This window comes from Saccopteryx bilineata, chromosome X, assembly GCF_036850765.1.
Source record: "Saccopteryx bilineata isolate mSacBil1 chromosome X, mSacBil1_pri_phased_curated, whole genome shotgun sequence".
NCBI lineage: Eukaryota > Metazoa > Chordata > Mammalia > Chiroptera > Emballonuridae > Saccopteryx > Saccopteryx bilineata.
Window position 1 is genome coordinate 76324823 of NC_089502.1, and position 24432 is coordinate 76349254.

The window sequence follows — 24432 nt, forward strand, 5'->3', positions numbered from 1 at the left end:
CCAGGAATTGAACCTGGGACTTCCACATTCCTGGCTGATGCTCTACCGCTGAGCCAACCAGCCAGGGCCGATGCTCTACTGTTCTTATAGTCAACACAGTTTTATTTGTTAGGGGTGAAAAGATATAAAGAATTAAAAAAAAATTCCCAAACCTCAAAACTTTTTGTAGCTCTTCTCCACAGAATGTTGTGTAAACAGATTATTAATTCTGGTTTCAGTTTTCTTCCTGTTTGGTGATCTGGAAAAAAAATAAAAAACTCAAGATCTAGCCACAAGAATCAAGATCTTTTATTACATTAAATAAAAGAGCTAACTATATTCAGAATATATATATACTCTTTAAGTAATGACTACCAACACAGTCATATTAAAACAGGTTTTCAGCCTGACTGGGCAGTGGCGCAGTGGATACAGCATCGGACTGGGACACGGAGGACCCAGGTTCGAGACCCTGAGTTCGCCAGCTTCAGCACAGGCTCATCTGGCTTGAGCATAAAGCTTGCCAGCTTGGACCCAAGGTCGCTGGCTTGAGCAAGGGGTTACTTGGTCTGCTGAAGGCCCGCGGTCAAGGCACATATGAGAAGGAAATCAATGAACAACTGAGGTGTCACAACGAAAAACTGATGATTGATGCTTCTCATCTTTCTCCATTTCTTTCTTTCTGTCTGTCCTTATCTATCCCTCTCTCTGACTCTCTGTCTCTGTAAAAAAATAAAAATAAAAATAAAAGAGTTCTCTTTCAATAAAAAAGGACAGTTTTTCATCATTAATTTTAGGTTTACTAACAAAATTGATTATACAATACAATTGTAGTTTGGCAGAATCACAGTAATTTACCTATCGTTTGTGACAGTTTTCCACCCTTGTCTCTCTTTAACATATTTCCCATGTTCCAAATTTGATCAACATCTGGTACTTCAATGTTATTGTGAATCAACAGGTAGCAATGTTAGAAATCATTAATAAGAAATATTTATTACGTACTAAACAGATCAGATCAAGTTCATAAGAAAGGCCAATTATACCTTAAAGCCTTTGTAAAATACTTTGTGTGTGTGTGTGTGTGACAGAGACAGAGAGTCAGAAAGGGACAGATAGGGACAGACAGACAGAAAGGGAGAGAGATGAAAAGCATCAGTTCTTTGTTGCGGCTCCTTAGTTGTTCACCGATTGCTTTATCATATGTGCCTTGACCGGGGGGCTACAGCAGAGCAAGTGACCCCCTGCTCAAGCCAGTGACCTTGGGCTCAAGCCAGTGACCATGGGGTCATGTCTATGATCCCACACTCAAGCCAGCAACCCACATTCAAGCTGGTGAGCCTGCACTCAAGCTAGATGAGCCCGTGCTCAAGCTGGCGACTTTGGGGTTTTGAACCTGGGTCCTCCAGGTCCCAGTCTGACACTCTATCCACTGTGCCACTGCCTGGTCAGGCCTTAGCAATCTTGAAAATGATGAACAAAGTGGAAGGTATCATACTTCCTGATATCAAGTTATACTACTAGGCCATTATAATCAAAACAGCCTGGTACTGGCATAAGAACAGGCATACAGATCAAAAGAACAGAACAGAAAAACCAGAAATAAACTCATGCTTATATGGTCAATTGATATTTGACAAAGGAGGGAAGAGTATACAATGGAGTAAAGACAGTCTCTTTAATAAATGGTGTTGGCTAAAAATAAATAAATAAATAAAAAGATAGATAGATGGTATTGGGAAAATTGGAGAAATACACGCAAAAAAATGCAACTAAGCCATCAACTTACACCATTCACAAAAATGAGTGAACTCAAAATGGATAAAAGACTTAAATGTAAGTTGCAAAACCGTAAAAATTCTACAAGAAAAAACAGGCAGTAGGCCTTGGCCAGTTGGCTCAGTGGTAGATCGTTGGCCTGGTGTGTGGATGTCCCAGGTTCGATTCCTGGCCAGGGAACACAGGAGAAGTGTCCATTTGCGTCTCCACCCTTCCCCTCTCACTTCTATTTCTCTCTTCCCTTCCTGCACCCCCTTTTAAAAAGTTAAAATTAAAAATGTTTTTTAAAAAAGCATGGTATAGAAACAGGCATGGACACATGAAATAGAGGAACAGCTGTCAGAGGGGACAGGGCTGATGGGACTGGATGAAAAAAGGTGAAGGGATTAGGCAAAAACATATACATACATAACACATAGACAAAGACAACAGGGTGGCAATATCCAGAGCAAAGGGAGGGCATCGAGGTAGGTGGATGTGGGCAAAAGGGGGGGAAATGGATATGGAAAGAGACTGCTTAGGGCAGAATGGACACAATGGGTATGCAGATGATGTTATATTGATTGGTACACTTGAAACTTGAAGGGTTTTGCAAATGTCATCCCAATAAATTCGATTTAAAAATAAAAATAAAAACATGATACATGCTCATAAAATTCATGCAATCTGGTAAAATATAAGGAAAACAACAAATCACCCAAAATGCCATCACTCAGAATAAATCCCAGTGTTAACATTTAGTGACTATATCTCTACATATGTGTCGAGTTGGGGCAAGAATTTTCTAAAAAAGGGATCATACTATCGGTGTTCTTCAGAGAGGTGGAGGTTAGGAGAATGCTAAGATTTGCCTCTATATTCCTGTTTTTTTTTTAATTTTTTTTTAACAGAGAGAGAGAGAGAGAGAAAGGGATAGACAGGGACAGACAGACAGGAATGGAGAGATGAGAAGCATCAATCATTAGTTTTTCGTTGCGTGTTGCAAAACATAGTTGTTCATTGATTGTTTTCTCATATGTGCCTTGACCGTGGGCCCTCAGCAGACCGAGTAACCCCTTGCTCGAGCCAGCAACATTGGGTCCAAGTTGGTGAACTTTTGCTCAAACCAGATGAGCCCAGTTCAAGCAGGCACCTCGGGGTCTCGAACCTGGGTCCTCAGCATCCCAGTTTGATGCTCTATCCACTGCGCCACCGCCTGGTCAGGCTACATCCCTGTTTTAACCAGAGCTACTCCAGTGTATTTTATTTGGAATAGGGTTCATGTAAAATTGCATTACAAAAATATACTACTGCTAAAAAGAAGTTAAAAATCAGGAACTGTAGTTCACAACCTTCATTTCATAGTTGGAAAAAAATAAGGTCCAACCTGACCAGGTGGTGGCACAGTGGATGAAGCATCGGACTGGGATGTGGAAAACCCAGGTTTGAGACCCCAAGATCGCCAGCTTGAGTGCGGGCTCATCTGGTTTGAGCAAAAAGCTCACCAGGTTGGACCCAAGGTCGCTGGCTCAAGCAAGGGGTTACTCGGTCTACTAAAGGCCCGTGGTCAGGGCATGTGAGAAAGCGGTCGGTGAACAACTAAGGTGTCGCAACGAAGAACTGATGATTGATGCTTCTCATCTCTCTCCATTCCTGTCTGTCTGTCCCTGTCTATCCCTCTCTCTGACTCTCTGTCCCTGTAAAAAAATAAACAAAACAAACAAACAAACAACAAAAAAAAAACAAGATCCAGGGATAGTAATGACTTGCCTGAAGTCACACAATGAATTTGAGATCAAACTGGAAACCTGAAATTAGGCTTCTAACATATTTTCCCACTATACATGAGTTTTAAGATCAGAGGTTTGTCTGTTTATTGATGTTTCATTACTTTTTGCTTAGTTTCTCATTTTAGCTTGCCAAACAAGTGGAATCAAGATAGGTGAGGTGTTCTAGTTAAAGGTTATTAAGGAGAGAAAAGAGTGAAAAAAGGAAAATTTGTTGACCTGAGTGTTTTGCTACTGTTCTGACATCTAGCTTAGAATTACATGCATATTAACACCTTTCTAAAACATTTGTAGATATCCTACTGACCTCTAATGATTTCTTCAATCTTCGCCTTAGCAAGCAATTCTTCTTTCCTTTGTAAAAGTATGTCAATGCGGAACAGTAGAGCTCTTCCAATATTTTCTGATGACTTAAAATATTCACAGATAATCTTCAGGAAATGAAACCCAACAAATACTCTGTTCAATGAGAGAAAGTTGTAAGTGGTGTGACTAGAAAATAACCAGTTTTTTTAATCAATAAAACTCAAGTTTCTTTGAGTATGACCAAAAAAGTCAAGATAAAATTTTATCTGAGCTTAGACAATATAATTGTCAAAATAAGTCTATTTGTCAAAATAAACCACTTAATTCAATTTCTATTTATTAAGCCACAAACATTTTCTTTTTATCAGTTCCTATAGTCAGATAATCTCTCCCTTAACATCTTATTTGGAGTTTTCTTCAGAAATGATGCTAACTTATAAAAACTGGATCATGACAAGCATGTACGGCAAAGGCAAGAGTAACAGCAGCGCCGTCCCGTCCGACAGCCAGGCCCGGGAGAAGTTAGCACTCTACGTGTATGAATATCTGCTCCATGTAGGAGCTCAGAAATCAGCCCAAACATTTTTATCAGAGATAAGATGGGAAAAAAACATCACATTGGGGGAACCACCAGGATTCTTACATTCTTGGTGGTGTGTATTTTGGGATCTCTACTGTGCAGCTCCAGAAAGGCGTGAAACATGTGAACATTCAAGTGAAGCAAAAGCCTTCCATGATTATAGTGCTGCAGCAGCTCCCAGTCCAGTGCTAGGAAACATTCCCCCAGGAGATGGCATGCCAGTAGGTCCTGTGCCACCAGGGTTCTTTCAGCCTTTTATGTCACCTCGGTACCCTGGAGGTCCAAGGCCCCCATTGAGGATACCTAACCAGGCACTTGCAGGTGTCCCAGGGAGTCAGCCCTTACTTCCCAGTGGAATGGACCCAACTCGACAACAAGGACATCCAAATATGGGTGGGCCAATGCAGAGAATGACTCCTCCACGAGGAATGGTGCCCTTAGGACCACAGAGCTATAGAGGTGCAATGAGACCCCCTCTGAACGCTTTAGGTGGCCCTGCAATACCTGGAATGAACATGGGTCCAGGTGGTGGTAGACCTTGGCCAAACCCAACAAATGCCAATTCAATACCATACTCCTCAGCATCTCCTGGGAATTATGTAGGTCCTCCGGGAGGTGGAGGGCCACCAGGAACACCCATCATGCCTAGTCCAGCAGATTCAACCAACTCTGGTGACAACATGTATACGTTAATGAATGCAGTACCTCCTGGACCGAACAGGCCTAATGTAAATATGAATTGTAAAAAACTTTTGTTGTATTTGAAGACTCAAACTCTTAGTCATTCCATTTCTTAGATACTCTTTCAGCTTTATATTTTATAGTCTAGGTACTTATTGGATAACAAGAAAATCAAATTCTCTCTATGTTCTATGTTAAAAAATATGTAATATATAACAAAAGATTTTATATCAGTATAATTTAAATGTAAAAGTGAACCTAATTAATTAAAAATGCTGGTGTGTAGTGTTATTCTATTCCAAATAATTAATAATTAATATTCACTGTTTGAAAATGACAGGTAATGTATAATTGTTCATGTTACCTCATTTTAACATCATTAATTTCTTTATTGTGATTCTATTTTTTTATCTTGACAAACTTGGCAATAGTTGAGGAAGTTGGATATGCTAGTTTTTCTTTAGATTCTGAAATGTGGAGCTTAAATGTGGAACTGAGGCGGTTCTTCTGAAAGAATTTGGGTATTTAAATAAAGCATATGGTTGTGATTTAAAAAAAAACAACAAAAAAAAACTGGATCATGAGATTCAGGGAAAACACATGAAGTGACATAATAAATTTACCAGTCACTTGTGATGAGCACTTTTAGAATCTACTCCGTTAGCAGCTTCCAAATAGTCCATTCAGCTGTGTTAATTATAGTTATCACGTTATACACTATATCTCTAATGTTTCTTTATCTTGTAACTGGAAGTCTGTACCTTTTGACCACCTTCTCAAGTCAAAAAAGGCTATACACCTTTTTTTTTTTTTTTTGTATTTCTCTGAAGCTGGAAACAGGGAGAGACAGTCAGACAGACTCACACATGCGCCCAACCGGGATCCACCCGGCACGCCCACCAAGGGGCGACACTCTGCCCACCAGGGGGTGATGCTCTGCCCCTCCGGGGTGTCGCTCTGTCGTGACCAGAGCCACTCTTAGCGCCTGGGGCAGAGGCCAAGGAGCCATCCCCAGCGCCTGAGCCATCTTTGCTCCAATGGAGCCTTGGCTGCGGGAGGGGAAGAGAGAGACAGAGAGGAAGGAGAGGGGGAGGGGTGGAGAAGCAGACGGGCACTTCTCCTGTGTGCCCTGGCCGGGAATCGAACCTGGGACTTCTGCACGCCAGGCCGAGGCTCTACCACTGAGCCAACCAGCCAGGGCCTATACACCTTTAAACTTCAATAGTGCTAAATATCATTTATATCTTTTTTTTTATTTTGTGACAAAGACAGAGATTGAGAGAGAGGGACAGACAGGAAGGAAGAGAGATGAGAAGCATCAATTCTTCGTTGCAACACCTTAGTTGTTCATTGATTGCTTCTCATATGTGCCTTGACTGGGGGGCTACAGCAGACTGAGTAACCCCTTGCTTGAGCCAGCGACCTTGGGCTTAAGCTGGTGAGCCTTTATTCAAACCAGATAAGCCCTTGCTCAAGCCGGCAACCTCAGGAGTCTCAAATCTGGGTCCTCCGCATCACAGTCCAACACTCTATCCACTGTGCCACCGACTGGTCAGGCTCATTTATATCTTAATAAAACTAAAAAGAAAGAAGAAATGTTCCAGTTCCCTCTGCCAACAACTCCTTATCAAAATTTATTTATGCTTCATTAAACAAATAGGTATATTTTGATTATTTGAAAATTCAATCAGTCCTGGATTGGAAGACTTATTATTATTAAGATGGCAATACACTTAAAAGTAATCTACATATTTTATGTAATCTCTATGAAAATCCCAATGACTTCTTTTAGAGAAATGAACAATTCCATCTTAAAATTCATATAGAATCTCAAGGGACCTTGAAAAGTAAAAACAATCCTTAAACAGAAGAACAAGGCTAGAGGATTCATACTTCCCGATGTAAAAATTTACTGCAAAGTTATAGTAATCAAAACAGTGTGGTGCTAGCATCAAAACAGACAGATACACCAATGAGAAACAGAGTCCAGAAATAAATTCCTGTATATATGGTCAAATAATTTTCCACAAGAGTGCCAAGATCATTCAATGGGGGAAAGAGTAATCTTTTCAACATATGATGCTGGAACAACTGGTATCCACATGCAAAAGAATGGAATTGGATCTTTACCTTACACCATATATAAAAATGAACTCAAAATGGACCAAAGACCAAACAGAAGAACCAAAACAAAATTTAACAAAAACCTCTTAGAAGAAAACATAGGGGAAAATGTTTACAACATTGGATTTGGCAATGATTTCTTGTATATGACATCAAAAGCATAGATAACAAAACTAAAAATAGAGAAACAACTGTATCAAAATTTAAATTTTTTAAAAAAATTAATAGAAATTCCATGAGATTCAGCAATTCTACTGCAAATGAACCCAAAATAATTGAAAACAGGGTTTCACAGAAATGCATATACACTCAGGATCATAGCAGCATTATTCACAAGAGCCAAAAGGTGGAAGCAATCCAAAGACTCCACTGACAGATGAATGGATAAACATAATGTAATATATCAATTAATGTAACATTGTTGTATTAAGGGAAGAAACTGTGAGTATCCCAGGGATGTGAGCTGAGGAAGACTCAACTGGCCTGGCTGGCTCTGAGGAGGACGGAGGAAGGGTGTCATGAGCCAAGGAATGCAGGCAGCCTCTAAGCCAGGGGTCTCCAAACTACGGCCCGCGGGCCACATGCGGCCCCCTGAGGCCATTTATCCGGTCCCCGCTGCACTTCCGGAAGGGGCACCTCTTTCATTGGTGGTCAATGAAAGGAGCACATTGACCATCTCATTAGCCAAAAGCAGGCCCATAGTTCCCATTGAAATACTGGTCAGTTTCTTGACTTAAATTTACTTGTTTTTTATTTTAAATATTGTATTTGTTCCCGTTTTTTTTTACTTTAAAATAAGATATGTGCAGTGTGCATAGGGATTTGTTCATAGTTTTTTTTTAATAGTCCGGCCCTCCAACGGTCTGAGGGACAGTGAACTGGCCCCCTGTGTAAAAAGTTTGGGGACCCCTGCTCTAAGCACTGGAAAAGGTTCTCCCCTAGAGCCTCCAGAAAGAAACCAGCCTTGCCAATACCTAAATTAGCCAAGTGAGATGCATGGTATACTTCTGAACTATAGAACTTAAAAATAATAAATCTGTGTTGTTATAAACCAATTTTCTTAAATAAATGAAAGGACAAAATTCTGACATGTTACAACATGGATGAACCTTGATACACCAGTCAGAAAAAGACCAATACCATATGATCCCACTTATATGTGGTACCTGGAGCAGTCAAGTTCACAGACACAGAAAGTACAACGGCCAGGGGCTGTGGGAAGGGGGAAATAAGGAGCTATTGTTTAAAGGGTAAACAGTTTCAGATTTATAGGATGCAAACAGTTCTGGAAATGGACTATGGAGATGTTTTCTGAATATGAATGCACTTAAGACCACTGAAATAACTATTTAATGGTTAAGTTTGATTGGAAAACAGCCACACACATTCACTGATGTATTGTCTATAGCTACTTTTGCACTATCGCGGCAGAACTGAGGAGTTCAGTATGGCCTGAGAAACTGTATGGCCCACAGATCTAAAATATGTACTATCTTGCCCCTTAAGAAAAAGTTTGTTGGCCCTGGCCGGTTGGCTCAGCGGTAGAGCGTCGGCCTAGCGTGCGGAGGACCCGGGTTCAATTCCTGGCCAGGGCACATAGGAGAAGCGCCCATTTGCTTCTCCACCCCTCCGCCGTGCTTTCCTCTCTGTCTCTCTCTTCCCCTCCCGCAGCCAAGGCTCCATTGGAGCAAAGATGGCCCGGGCGCTGGGGATGGCTCTGTGGCCTCTGCCTCAGGCGCTAGAGTGGCTCTGGTCGCAATATGGCGACACCCAGGATGGGCAGAGCATCGCCCCTGGTGGGCGTGCCGGGTGGATCCCGGTCGGGCGCATGCGGGAGTCTGTCTGACTGTCTCTCCCTGTTTCCAGCTTCAGAAAAATGAGAAAAAAAAAAAAAAAAGAAAAAGTTTGTCACTATGAATTAGATGAGGACAAGTGGCATGTCTACAAAGTCTGAAGATGCAGTAAACTAAGAGGAATAGTTAATACATTGCTTTATAAAAACTGAAATTCACAAAGATCAGAACTGAAAAAAATAAGCTGTAACAATCAGGTTGACACCTAAAAGCCTAAAAAACATCTGTGAGATAATAGAAAACATATTGGCCTCTGTCCCCCACTCCTAGCACAAAACTCCTAAAACCTTGTAATTTCCTAAGTGATACGAAAACTAGGAACATTTCTTGCTCTAATATTCGGAGTATTTGTTTTCTGACCCCATCCCTGACACAGAGATCCTAAAACCTTTGTAAATTCCTGAACAATGAGAGCACTAGGAGCGTCTTTCTTTTTTTGGGGGTGACTCTGGGCGGACTCCTGGTTGGGAGCTCGTCACTGGAAAGACTAAGCCACAATGAGAACCTGGGAATTTTCAGCTCCACCACATCCATCAAAGAGAGAACTGGAAATGGAATTACTAACTGCTCATCCCTACATGAGGGAGCCTACATAAATCCCAACAGTATGCAGTTCAAAGAGTTTCCAAGCTAGCAAACACATTCATGCCATGAGGACTATGCACCCCAATTCCATGAGGACAGAAGTTCCTGCATTTGGAACCCTCCCAGACTTTGCCCTGTGTATCTCTTCATCTGGCTGTTCACCTGCATCCTTTATCATACTGGTAAATATGTTCCCAGAGTTTTGTGAGACACTCTAGCAAATTAATGGAACCCGAGGAGGGTGGTATTGGAACCACTGACCTACAGCCATTTGGCCAGAAACCTGGGTTTGCAACTGGTGTCTGAAGTGTACTGTAGGGTGGGGGGCAGTCTTGTGGACTGAGCCCTTAACCTGTTGGATCTGATACAATGTTCAGGTAGACAGTGTCAGAATTGAGTCAAATTGTAGAATACCCAGTTGGTATAACAGAACATTGTATGGTATGAGGAAAAACCACCATGCATTTGGTGACCAGAAGTAAAATGTTTTGTGATTCCTGACCTGTGGTGGCACACTGAATAAAACATCAACCTGGAACACTTAAAATCGCTGGTTCAAAATGCTGGGCTTGCCCAGTCAAGGCACATATGAGAACTATGTGTTGATGCTTCCTGCTCCTCCAAAGCCCCTTGCCTTTCTCTCTTTCTCTCTCTAAAATAAATAAATAAAATCTTTTAAAAAAGTTTTCTGTAAGTAGTAAAGGAGACTCACACAGAAGAAATACATACATAAGAGGAAAAAAGCACACAGTAGGGAAGAACTAGGTTTTTCTCTACAACAAAAGGGAAAAAATGTTTAGTACTTTAGGATATTGGGTACTTCACTCAACCATAAAAGTAGAAGATGTAGAATTTAGGGAAAAGGAACAACTGATCATGTAAAGATTTAGTTTTGTAAGACCACTTAACCAAGTGATGTGGCTGCCAAAAGAGTGAACTTGAACATTGGCTGCATTAAAAGAAACACAGGATCTAGAACAGTGCTGCTCAGTAGGAACCTCCTGTAGTAATAGAAATGTTCTCTCTGTGCTTTCCAATAAGGTAGCCATTAGCCATATGTGGCCACTGAGACTTGAATTTATCTAGTGTGAGAAACAACATTTTAAAATTTTAATTAATTTACATTTAAATAGCTACGTGTACAGAGTTGCTGCCATATTGGACAGTGCAGGTTTAGAGAATTTAGAACATGAAACGTATATATAAGGTCTACCGGAAAGTTCATTTTTGAAAAATGTTTTATCTTTTGATGCGAAAAATTGAAACAGTGCTTGTTTGATATCTTCTTCATTTTTGAATTTTTGCCCTTCAAAAAATTTTGTAAGGACAAAAACAAGTGATAGTCGGAGGGTGCTAAGTCCGGGGAATATGTAGAATTTAGGGAAAAGGAACAACTAACTGATCATGTAAAGATTTAGTTTTGTAAGACCACTTAACCAAGTGATGTGGCTGCCAAAAGAGTGAGCTACAGACATGCTTCTGTAGCATTTCTTCCTTGTTGAAATTCGTAAAAATTACAGTGGCGTAAATGAACTTTATTAGTAGCCATGGGTATACTATCGCTTCACACATAAGACTAACGTGAGTCAACTTTGTTTTAGTTAATTTGCTACATCAGTATGTATAGATTAAGTGATAAAAATAGAGAGGCACACATGCGCCAAATAAATATGTGCTTACGTATTGAAACTTGTTGTGATAGAAACGGACAGAACTTTCCGGTAGACCTTATATTATTGGCTAGATTTGAAGAATTTTGCTCCTTTCTAGTTATCATACTTATAAAAACTGGTTGTGCCATCCAGGACGTGAGTTTATTAGGAACAGTTAGAATAAAGTCATGAAGAGCTGTCAAGTAAAAGACTTAGATGTTTATCATATGTCAGGACTAGCAGCCTGAAAGATTACAGGAAAATATATATAAATTCTATATGAGGAAGAATTTGGTTCTCCAGCTTTGTAAAAATATAATAATAATCCCCTCTTCCATAAGTCTTCCAAAAGAAGCTAAATGTCTTTTCATCCAAGAAGTTATACATAGGTAGGAGATTGAAGATTGGTCTACATTGGTTGGCAAGCTGTAGTCTACAGACCAAATTCAACCAACCATCTATTTTTGTAAATAAAGTCTTATTGGAACACAGCCATTTTTAGATTGTTTATGGCTGCTCTCACACTACAACAGCAGATTAAGTAAGTATGACAGAACTTTACGCCTCACCAAGCCAAAAATACCATATTTACGACCTGGTCTTTTACAGAAAATGTTTACTGATCCCTGGTTTAAAATAGTGATTCTCAGAACCACCTGAAGAATTAATAAGAATATAGAGGCCTGGGCTTGCTGGAGTAAGGTAGGACGTGGCCTCTTTTTTTTTTTTTTAATCAAGTTCTCTAGTGATTGAATTTTTAAAAGCTTTACTTAGGTATAATTCACATACCATTACTATTGGATACTTCATTCAACCATAAAAGTAGAAAATATGGAACTTACAGAATAGGAACAACTGTTACAATAAAGATCTAGTTCTGTCTATATTTAACGTATACAATTCAACGGGTTTTAGTATATCCACAGTTGTATAACCACCACCTAATCAACTTTAGAATATTTTCATCACACCAAAAAGAAACCCTTAGCAGTAACTCCCCATTTTCCCTATCTCCCACAGCCCGAGGCAACTACTATTCTATTTTGCGTCTCTCTATAAATGATCTGGTTCTAAAAATACCAATCAAATGAAATAATACAATATGTGGTCTTTCTACCCGGCTTCTTTCACTTAGCATAATGCTTTTGAGGTTTGTCCATGTTGTAAATAGTATTCCATGGTATTGGCATACTACATTTTGTTTACCTATTCATCAGTTAATAAAAATTTTGGTGGCAAATCCTACAGGGAAGGGGGGAGGGAGTTGGGGGGGCAAAGGGGGTGGGGGTGGGGGTGAGGGAGTTATATTCATTGGAACACTTGAATCCATGTAAACACGATAAATTGAAATTAATAAAAAAAATTTTTGGTTGATTCCACATTTTAGTATTAAGAATAATGCTGCTATGAACATTCCCTTACAAGTGTTAGTATGGATATGTTTCTTGTGTAACTTCAGAGTGGAAATGCTGTGTTATATGGCAGGTAATTCTCTATTCTAATTCTTGAGGAACTAAGAGACTGTTTCTGAAGCTACTGGGTCATTTTAAATTTACATCAGCAGTGCATGAGGGTTACAATTTTTCCACATCCTTGCCAGTATCTATTATTATCTGTCTTTTTAATTGTAGCCATCCTAGTGCGGGCAAAGTGATTTCTCACTGAGGTTTTGATTTGCATTTCCCTGATGGCTAGTGATGTTGAGCATCATTTCAAGTACTTATTCCCCAGTAATTCTGATGCACACTGATGTCTGAGAACCACTAGGAGGTCTATAAGTATTTAAAAGTCCTTTTGACTTTAATGATCCTATTAGATAGTGTCAGAGAGGTATATCACTTGCAGAACTATACCTGGTCATGCCTTCCTATTCCACCTGACACTGATCTGCAGGTTAACTTAGTCTAACTCCTGTATTATAAAGCCATGACTATCTTAATTACTTTTTCATTCTGTTTTTAAAAAAATGCAATATACATTTTAAAATTAATTTGATTATTGATTGTTTAAATAATTAAAAAAGCAGTTCCATCTTCTAATTTGATCGATACAATGGCTGAATATGGATGAATAGATAGAGATTCACGGTGTTCTTGGAAACCTTAGAAAAATGTTAGCCTTTAGAGCAAGGAAAATCAATTCTTCCGTACCTTCCATTATCCATCAGCAGTTTAGAAATGCCCAGACAGAAGTCTAGAGTCATGCCAAGACGTACTATTTCTGTGACAGCTAACAAAGAGAAAAAAATGAAAAACTCATGTCAGTTTAATTTTTGAGGAAGCTTAGCTATTTCCAATAATTTTTTTCTGTTCAAAATCTACTTTCTAAATGTTTTCCATGTACCATGTCTTGCCTAAAAATTTATCAAAATCTTTTTATGAAGCAATAATATACAATGCTAGATAGAGTGCAGTGAAACAGGTATTCTTAAATGGATGACAAAGTAACCAGATACAATCCTTTCAAAAAGCAATTTGGCCATACTATATGCTAAGAACACAGTGGTTAAAAGTTTCAAATGTGAAGTCAGAAAGACCTATAATTGAAACCGCTTGCCACCTGTTTGGCCATAGGCAAGTTACTTAGATTTTCTGCACCTTAGTTTTGTCATCTGTAAAATGGGGACCATTATCATCAATCTCTGAGGGTGATTGAAAGGTTACATGAGAGAATATATGTAAATTACATAGCAAAGCACCTAGCACTTAGAAAGTATTTAATAAATGAGCTGCTACTATTATTATTCCCTGTACCTCAGAAATTAATTTCTTTTTTTTTAATTTTATTTTATTTATTCATTTTTTTAGAGAGGAGAGAGAGAGAGGAGAGAGACAGAGAGAGAGAAGTGGGGAGGAGCTGGAAGCATCAACTCCCATATGTGCCTTGATCAGGTAAGCCCAGGGTTTCGAACCGGCAACCTCAGCATTTCCAGGTCGATGCTTTATCCACTGCACCACCACAGGTCAGGCAGAAATTATATTTCTGAAAAGTCATCTGAAATAAATATCGGAAAATATTTATGAACAAAAATATTAAAAGCAGTGTTAGGCCTGGCCTGTGGTGGTGCAGTGGATAAAGTGTCGACCTGGAACACTGAGGTCACTGGTTCAAAACCCTCGGATTGCCTGGTCAAGGCACATATGAGAGTTCATGCTTCCTGCTCCTTCCCCCTTCTCTCTCTTTGTCCTCTCTAAAAAAACAAATAAATAAAATCTTTTTTTAAAAAAAGGGCTGTGTAGATGATAACAACAATAGGAAGGAAATATACTCTTGAGTGTATGTTTTAGGGCCAGGAACTACATGCTTGGTGCTGACCAGCAGCAGACAAAACACAAAATCTCTGCTGTCAAGGAACTTCTATTCAAGAGGATGGTAGACTGTGGTATTTTTAGTATTTACCAAAAACTCCTTTAATGGGTATGTGCTATCTTTTCATAATTTTTTTTTTATGTGAGAGGAGGGGAGACAGTGAGAGAGACTTCCATATGAGCCCAGACTAGGATCCACCCACAACTCCTGTCTGGGGCCAATGTTCAACCCAGCTACTTTTAGCACCTGAGGATGACATGCTCGGACCAACCAAGCTATCCTCAGCACTGTGGGCTGACATTTGAACCAACTGAGCCACCGGCTATAGGACCAGAAGAGGGAGAAAAGAGGGAGGAGGAGGGGTGGAGAAGCAGATGGTCACTTCTCCTATGTGCCCTAACCAGGAATCAAACCTGAGATGTCCATATGCTAGGCCAATTCTCTATCTCCCTTTATATATATATATATATATAAATGAATTTTTTTTTTTGGCCTGACTGGTGGTGGCACAGTGGATAGAGCATCGACCTGGGACACTGATGTCCCAGATAAAGTGTAGGCTCACCAGCTTCAGGCCAAAGGCCACACTGGCTTGAAGCCCAAGGTCGTTGGCTCATCTGAAGCCTCTTGGTCAAGGCACATATAAAAAGCAATCAATGAACAACTAAAAGTGCCACAACTACTAGCTAATGCTTCTCCTCTCTCTCCCTTTCTCTCTGTCTCTCTCCAAAAAAAAAAAAAGTATATAACCTGAATTTCTTCTTTATTCCCCTAGTGCAAAAAACGTGGAGTTGTTTTCCTGCTTCTTAACATTTTTCAACCTGTGTGTACTGAGATGACAAACTAGAGAGAGTAACAAGCTAGAGATGTGAAATACTCTGTACATTTCAGTTTCTGAGGTCTCTCAGTATTGGTTAAGATTCTAGTGGTCACAGAAAGTTTCAGCCAATACTAAATTACCACTAATTTTTAAGCTACTTCCAAATTTGTTTATTGTCCTACTTAGTTTAAATTGGTGTTATTTATTGGATAATCAGTGATTATACTAACCTATAATTTTATATAGTAAAAATAATGCAGCTCTATAATACAACTATATTTTTATATAGTAAAAAATAAAGTATATATACATTAAAGAGTTTAGAAGAAGATATTTATATGACTAAACATAACTAAAATATTGTTAAGGGGCCAGTGTGCATAAAGAGATTTTTCTTGCCTCACTTAGAACTATACAGTAGAAATAACAATGATAATAATAATTAAAAGTTATTACTACACACTAACTACATACTAGGTACGATGCCTAAATGCTCTACACGCATTTTCTCATAAGATTCTCAAAACAACATAGTGAGGTACACATTATATGTCATTTAAAGATGTAGAAACTAGAGCACAGAAAAGTTGAGTAACTTGACAAAAGACCTACGGCTATACATCATGTTTACTTTGTGATATGTATATTCTAGTCCTCTGAGAATTTTGAAAAACAAATAGCAATATTTATATCAGTAATTATAAAAGTCACAACATTACAAAGGCTCTTTCTATAAATAGGTAATCTTTCTTCATGGTAGTAGAGAACTTCAAAAGGAATTGGCAGTGGCAACTCTGCTAGAGAAAACTGATTCAACTCTTTTTCTTTTTCTTTTTTTACTACCTATTAAATTTGCTACTATTCTCTTCTTTCTCTTTTTCTTCTTGGCTAACAAACTTCTCCCTTTCCTATGTGATCAACTTCCTTCTCAATCACCATCAAATGATACTACAAAGATCATATATTCAACAAATTTGTGGTTAAATTTTAAAATTGCACTTCATACACAAATATGATACCTTCAAGGAGTTTTTCATTAGTTGATTCGCCCTTTAAGAGAACTCTTATCTTCAAGAAAAGCCCAGCTGGGCTTAACTTTTCCTATTTTAAACAAGAAAATCACAATTAGATTAAAACTGGAATATAAAAGACAATTTTCAAGTAATTGCTTGTTTTATTCAACTGCAGCAAGATGACTCATGATCAAAGGAAATCAAAATTATCAAAGATTAGATCATAACATCCAGTCTACCCCTGAGGATATTTTCTGATATTTTATTCAATCTAAATGAAATGATACAAGGAAAAGAACATGTAAACAGTTCCACTGAGTGGCAACTATTTAAATGGCAAGGTCAATCCTTACACTGTGTGCATGTAAGGCCATATTCTTATCTTGGTAAGCAAACTCCCAAACACATATATCTATTAGAATTACTTTAAAAAACATAATTTAAATAACAGCTTCAAACTCTGCAAACAATGATTAAATGAAATAGAAAACATATTGTCTTTCCTATAGGATATATCTGTCATATTTACTATTCATAACAATATACTCTGAATGGTTTTTCCAAGTCCTATTATCTGGCCTTAAGCCATCTGTGATCTCTAGCCTGGTTCCACTTTTGCTTGACAGGGTACATCTTTAAACATCTGGCTAAGAGGCATTGGGGGAAGGGGGCATGGGGAGGCTGAGGGGGAATAAGAAGGTGGGGGGAGATATATTTGGTGGAACACTTGAATCTATATAAACACAAAATCATAAAAAAAGTGCAGTGAAAGCCCATAGAATTGAGCTTTTCTCTCTACAAAGCCAATTATCCTCTACACAAACACTGTACTCATTAGATTCAAACTCTGAAAATGATTACAGTTTTTCATGTGGGAGATGCCTTAAGAATGAAAAGTTAAAGAAAGGAAGTACTGGTATTAAAAGGTTTTGTAAATATAGGTGACACTAATACAAAGAATAAACTAAGGTTGTAAATTTTAATCTATTACATCACTACCTTTCCTCAGGGTCACGTTGAAATATGTCTTAGGCTCAATTCCTACTTACCTCCAGAGATGTATAGGTCTTTCAGATCTTGGCAGGATCTGTTTTCCTTCAATCTATGATACTCACACAAGTTAACATCATGATTTTTTTCCCTTTTATTTTATTACCAAACAACTCCAGAGAATGGACAGTATTTTAAAATTTTATTGTATTATCATCTATTACTTCCATATACATTTGCACTGTAATTTCCATACTTACTGTCTCTTGAAACTAAGCTTTAAAAATTCATGACTAGGCCCTGGCCAGTTGGCTCAGTGGTAGAGCGTTGGCCTGGCGTGCAGGAGTCCCGGGTTCGATTCCCGGCCAGGGCACACAGGAGAAGCACCCATCTGCTTCTCTACCCTTCCCCCTCTCCTTCTTCTCTGTCTCTCTCTTCCCCTCCCGCAGCCAAGGCTACATTGGAGCAGTGTTTGCCCAGGCGCTAGAATGGCTCTGATTGCGGCAGAGCAACGCCCCAAGATGGGCAGAGCATCGCCCCCTGGTGGGCGTGCCGGGTGGATCCCGGTCGGGCGCATGAGGGAGTCTGTCTGACTGCCTCCCTGTTTCCAACTTTAGAGAAATACAAAAAAAAAAAAAAAAAGAAAGAAAAAAAATTCATGACTAAGTACCAGTTAAATCCATCAGCTTTCTCTCTACCATTAATTTCATCTTATCTGTAATTTTTCTCACTGTTGTTCCTTACACTTCTTCCTTAGATTTTCTGTTTGATTTTTTTTCTTTTTAATCAAACAGTTATGGAAAACAGGATCCAGGTATAACTAATTTTCAAGGCAATTACTGTGAATATTGTTTTGCAGATGAGGAACCTGAGGCCTGTATGGAGTAACCTACCCATAGTCACATAGTTGCTAAGTGGCAGAGTGGAAATTTGAATTCAGATCTCTCTGACTCTACAGGGCAAAATTTTCCATTATAATATGCTATTTCCCTTGATGCTCTTTCTACCCTTGGTGTGCCTATCATTGTACTGTCAGGTTCTCCTGCAAGCTCTAAAGATAACTTTCCCATTTTTTAGTGTGAAGTGTACTATACACACACACAAATTACAGAAAACATCTATATGTATAATTTATAGAATAATGATAAACACCCATGTACTCACCACATAAGTTAATAAAAAAACCACTACCAGCACATTAGAAGCGTCCAATGTATGCTTGCCCATTTGAACCCTCCTCATTTATCCACAGAGGTAAACACCACCTTGAATTTTGTGCACTAATTCCTTTGTTTTTCTTTACAGATGCTCAATTTATTGTTTAGTTTTGCCTGCATTCGAACCTGGGTCCTGTGTGTCCCAGTCCAACGTTCAATCCATTGTGCCACTGCCTGATCAGGTTCGTGGTGGTGTTTTCTTGTTTTGTTTTTTACAGAGACAGAGACTCAGAGAGAGGGATAGATAGGGACAGACAGACAGGAAGGCAGGAAGGGAGAGAGATGAGAAGCATCAATCATCAGTTTTTCGTTGCAACACCTTAGTTGTTCATTGACTGCTTTCTCATATGTGCCTTGACCATGGGCCTTCAGGAGACTGAGTAACCCCTTGTTCGAGCCAGCAACCTTGGGTCCAAGCTGGTAAGCTTTGTTCAAACCAGATGAGCCCACGCTCAAGCTGGAGACCTTGCGGTCTCGAACCTGGGTCCTCTGTATCCCAGTCCGATGCTCTATCCAATGCACCACCACCTGGTCAGGCTCGTGGTGTTGGTTTTTAAACTAAATTTCTTTATCTGCCTATTTTATCATCATTTTACTTCTTTATCCTAAAAACTCACAGCAGAGATAAAAGCTTTTCTGTTTCATACAAAAAAATTTTTTTCCAAAACTATCTGTTGTCAATGAGGTATATTTTATTTTTCCTTTCTATGCTGTTAAAAAAAAAAAGTGTCACAATCTGTTGTTTAAAAAAATCTAGGGATACCAAAGCAAGTATCTAAGCTATATTTCAAAATGTGAATCAAAGCTTTAAAAATTCATTAATATTCATAAGTATAAACTTCTTATACCTTGTTTGCAAGGTTTATAATGTCGAGAGCCTTTTCGTAATATTTGCTGTCCCAATCCAAATAAACAGAGGATAGTAACCGAAGAATTTTAGCCTATAATTAAAAATAGAAAAAAAAGAAGCACACAGCTGAGAGTTAAATTGAAATACAACCACTGATTAGCACTTACATAGTGACAGACATCTTCTCAAATGTAAGTCATAATTCTCTTAAGTAACCATATAGTCTTGGGATATGTGTCCTTGTTATGCTGCCCCACCAAATACTCTCTAAGGATTTTATACTACCTTATTTTAATTTAACATAATTATGTTAATATAATTACAATGTTTTAGTATTAAAGTATATCATAATCCTCATTTTGCAAATAAAAAAAGCTAAGTAAAAAACAATATTTAATTTAATAATCTTGCCACCTACTACATAGGTAGCATTGTATTAAGGCTCCATCGAAAGAGATAAAAGACAATCTCTTTCTCAGACTTTACACTTTAGTTAAGATTAACTGACTGGACCAAAGCACACATACCACCATTTCAGTAAGAACAGATATACTTCCCTAAAGAGAAGATTCTCCCCAACTGAGCTAAGTTTTAAAATTAATAATGCAGTGCTATATTAAGTCAGTTTCTCCACCCAGGTCTACAATGATAAGGGGAGTAACTGTACTCAGTGTGAACACGTTTAACTACAGATTCACATTTTTAAAGGAGCCCTATTTTAAATGAAAAATCTTCCCCTAAGTATAATAAGAACAGCTGATGCCATTGTGGACTTTAGTCCATCTGTTTGCAGATGCATAAATAAATTTCTTATAAAATTAAAAAAAAAAGTATAATAAGGACAGTAGGATCAGGCAAAGGTTACCTTCTAACATTTAAAAAATATATGTTAAGCATAGTAAGGCTCTGTGAAACTAGAGAAATGACATCTAAGGTGTCATATCTTTGACATTTTTAATTCAAAAACTAATATGGATCAAGTAAGATGTATATAATGTACCTAATATCATGATTATTATTATGGAACAACTCTCAACTTATAAATTCTCCCAGAAGACTTTTTTTGGAGTAAATAAATCATCTATGAGAAAGATTATAGCTATTTTGTAATCGTAAAACGATCAAAAATCAGAAAAATATAACAAAATGAATGAATCTCAAAACTATTTATGTTAAGCAAAACAAGGCAGACATAAACCAGTACACACTGTATTATTCTATTTATACAAATTTCAAGAAAAGCTGAAAATAATAGTCAGAATAGTGGTTTTATCCAGGAGGTAGGAATGTCTATTAACCAGAAAGGGACATGGCCCTGGCCAATTGGCTCAGTGGTAGAGCATCGGCCCAGCATATGGACATCCTGGGTTCAATTCCTGGTCAGGGCACGCAGGAGTAGTGACCATCTGCTTCTCCACCCCTGCCCTTACCCTTTTTCTCTCTCTCTTCCCCTCCCGCTGCCATAACCACTATACATTTCCAGAAATCTTTTAATCTGTCAAAATCAAACTGTACTGATTAAACACTAGCTCCCATGTTCCCCTCATTCCAGACCCCTGTAGCCAGGTATATATAGATATTCAGTTATATTTTGATTGCTATACTCTAATGATAAGAAGCAGATATGAATATTCAAAAATTCCATTTTGCTATGTAATGTATTAAATTGGTTTTATATCATATTTGCTTACATAACATTTTGCTTAATTAAATATTAAAATTAATTCCCATACCAAGCAAATTCTATCTGGGTGGTTAGAAGACAACCTAGGATATTTTAGCATGCAATAAAAGCTAAAATTTATATAGCCAAACACTGTTTAAGCACTTTACACATATTAACTCATAGGTACAAGAATCTACTCTACAGGTATTAGTATACCAATTTTACAGAAAGTAATGCACTAAGGTATTAAATGATGTGCCCAACAGATAATCTATTCACAAATACGGGGCTAGACTACTATAATTTTATAACAATAACATAAACTGTATTTCTTCTATTTCTACAATATTTAAAATCATCCTTACCAGCATTTCTGGCTCAACAATCTTCGTATCCATCTTCCCAGTATCATAGCTTTGGCTAATCATTAAAAAAGGAAAAAAATACATATTAGATTATATTTTTCAAGACCATATATTACTAAGATTATATATTATACATTATTTTCTATTTTTCACAACAGATGATTAGACAATACATGAAAATCAATTACATAAAACATTACTTTCTAACTGTGAGAAGCCACAATTTTCTCGATATATATATATATATCTCAAATAAATCAACACTATATTATTGCTCTTTTCCATTTGACCATATATATACACACACATACACACACTTCAATAAACTAGTTAACATGCACATACAAACTTTTAATGGGCACATTTTAAAGTCTAAGAAATATATACATATTTTGAAATATAAAACAAATACAGGATTTTCACAGAAACAAATGCTTGGCAATGTTTATTAAGCTTCACAACACCCTTATGAAGCATGATTAGTTCCATTTTGTAGCTAAAGAAGCAATTTAGCAGTTAAGTGATTTCAAATATTTCCTGGATTGGTACTGAAAATGAGAGTGAGGGGTTGGGGAGTAGAGAAATCTGACTTTCAGTTTTCTGCTTCAATTACCAAACCATGTTATCTATGGGATATTTTTATAACCACAAATAATATATTAATATGAGACTCAGGGTTTCAAAACCTAAAACTTAAAAAGTAAAGCAAACATCATTCACATAAAACTGGTATTCCAAAGGAGGATGCCAATAAAATTTTGGTGAACTAAATTAAATTGAAGACATTACTTTGAAATATTGCTTTTTTTAAAAAAACTCTAAAACACTCAGAACTATCAAACTGAGTTTTCAGCTTGCTAATAAGGATACTATAGTGCTGGCCTAATCATTGTAAGTCTACCTCATAGATGTCTCTTTTGGTACATTAAACCTTCTACATCCAGTTTTTAAATAACCAATGAGGATGGAACTTTTGTAATGATGGTATAAGGAGATCTTGGACCTTATCCTCAGTGAAAGAACCATTTTCCTAGGAAAATCACTAAAATAAATGACCATTTAAAATCTTTGAAAATTGTCCTAAGGGTTTATAACAAACGGAAAAAATATTTATTAAAAAAACTAAATCTGCCTGACCATGTGGTGGCGCAGTGGATAGAGCATCAGACTGGGATGTGGAGGACCCAGGTTTGAGACCCCAAGGTCACCAGTTTGAGTGTGGGCTCATCTGGTTTGAGCAAGGCTCACCAGCTTGAGCCCAAGGTCGGTAGCTTGAACAAGAGGTCACTTGGTCTGCTGTAGCCCCACCCCGGTCAAGGCACATAAGAGAAATCAATCAATGAACAACTAAGGAGCCACAACAAAGAATTGATGTTTCTCATCTCTCCCTTCTTGTCTGTCTGTCCCTATCTGTCCCTCTCTCTGACTCTCTCTGTCTCTGCCACAAAAAAACCAAAAACAAAAAAACCCCACAAAAACATAAACACACTAAATCTTAGAACAGTGAGAGTCTGTGGCATCTGAGCTCCTATCTCCTAACCACAGCAGCTGTTATCCACACCACATGATGGAAGCTTCTCCAGAGAAGTGCTGTCAAGAAGGTGGGAAATCCCTTTTCCTCCAGCTTTTTGACTCCTAGGCTATGATTTCACCTTGGGGGGGCTGCCAGCCTCTCCTATCTTCCCCAGGCCTGTGTTGTGGAAGTGCTCTTCTTGGCAGGTGCAATGAAAGAACTGGGTCATCCTTTCCCCACCCAGTTCTCACTCTTAGGGTAAGGGCTCTACCCCAAGTGTAACAGATTAAGAATAGTAGGCCCCTGAGCCCTAGCCAGGTAGCTCAGTGAAACAACATGTTGATGTTTCTCTTTCTGCCTGTCTCTCAAATCAATTAATTTTTTAAAATACATTTTTAAAAAAGAATACTAGGCCCATGATTCACTCTAGCTTGGCTCATTGGACAGAGCTTTCATGCTCGGAGGACACGCTGGTAAGATCAGGGCAACATCTCCTCAGCATCAACACACAGAGCAGGATGTCCCTATAAAAGAAACATGCTATCAACGCTCCTGACCCCAACTCCAATAGTGTGACACAGAGGTTCTTCTCAGGGGGAGAAGCAGGCAATAAAGTGGAAGAGCTCTCTGCATCTCCGCCTGAAGGAACTGACTTTCTTTAGAACAGAGCAAGAGATGTTCCTGCTTAGGGGGTACTGTCAAAAACAGGAGACCTTGGTCTTGGTGGTGACCAGTTAAAAAAGGACTGGTAGTTTCATGACAATAGTAGCAACAAGAGAAAAAAATTAACAGCCAGAATTTAACAGAGGCGAAAGAGATAACCAAGAACAATCTTGGGGTCACTCCCATCCCTGAGGATACAGAAGGCTCTGTGTATTTCTTGAAAAATGTTTTTAGTCTGCCCCTGAACACCCTTTTACTACTCCTGAGCGGGTATAGCCAAGCACATATGTATAGCTTTCTGTAACCTATGGAATACTACTCAGCCATAAGAAATGATGACATTGGATCATTTACAATAACATGGATGGACCTTGATAACATTATACTGAGTGAAATAAGTAAATCAGAAAAAAACTAAGAACTATATGATTTCATACATAGATAGGGCATAAAAATGAGACTCAGAGACATGGACAAGAATGTGATGGTAACGGGGGGGGAGGAGAGGGGCACAAAGAAAACCAATTAGAAGGTGACAGAAGACAATTTGACTTTGGGTGAGGGGTATGCAACATAATCAAATGTCAAAATAATCTGGAGATGTTTTCTCTCAACATATGTACCCTGATTTATCAATGTCACTGTATTAAAATTAATTTAAAAAAAAAGAAATACACAGATCCACCAGCAAAGAGTCAAGAGCTAGAATGGCTCAAATGGA

General features: G+C 38.3%; 1 protein-coding gene and 1 pseudogene across 1 annotated transcript in view; one reads left to right on the top strand and one right to left on the bottom strand.

The window, feature by feature from the left end:
• Positions 1 to 24432, bottom strand: part of TEX11 (testis expressed 11) — a 177839-nt gene that overhangs the window by 88756 nt on the left and 64651 nt on the right. Inside the window, exons 9-14 of the mRNA XM_066250480.1 lie at positions 21536 to 21590; positions 19503 to 19595; positions 16454 to 16535; positions 13456 to 13534; positions 3832 to 3983; positions 153 to 238 (exon numbers count right to left, since the gene is read on the bottom strand). Coding sequence (XP_066106577.1) covers positions 153 to 238; positions 3832 to 3983; positions 13456 to 13534; positions 16454 to 16535; positions 19503 to 19595; positions 21536 to 21590 — 547 coding nt within the window. The remainder of the gene's footprint in view (positions 1 to 152; positions 239 to 3831; positions 3984 to 13455; positions 13535 to 16453; positions 16536 to 19502; positions 19596 to 21535; positions 21591 to 24432) is intronic.
• LOC136317277 (single-stranded DNA-binding protein 2 pseudogene) lies at positions 4290 to 5207 on the top strand (annotated as a pseudogene).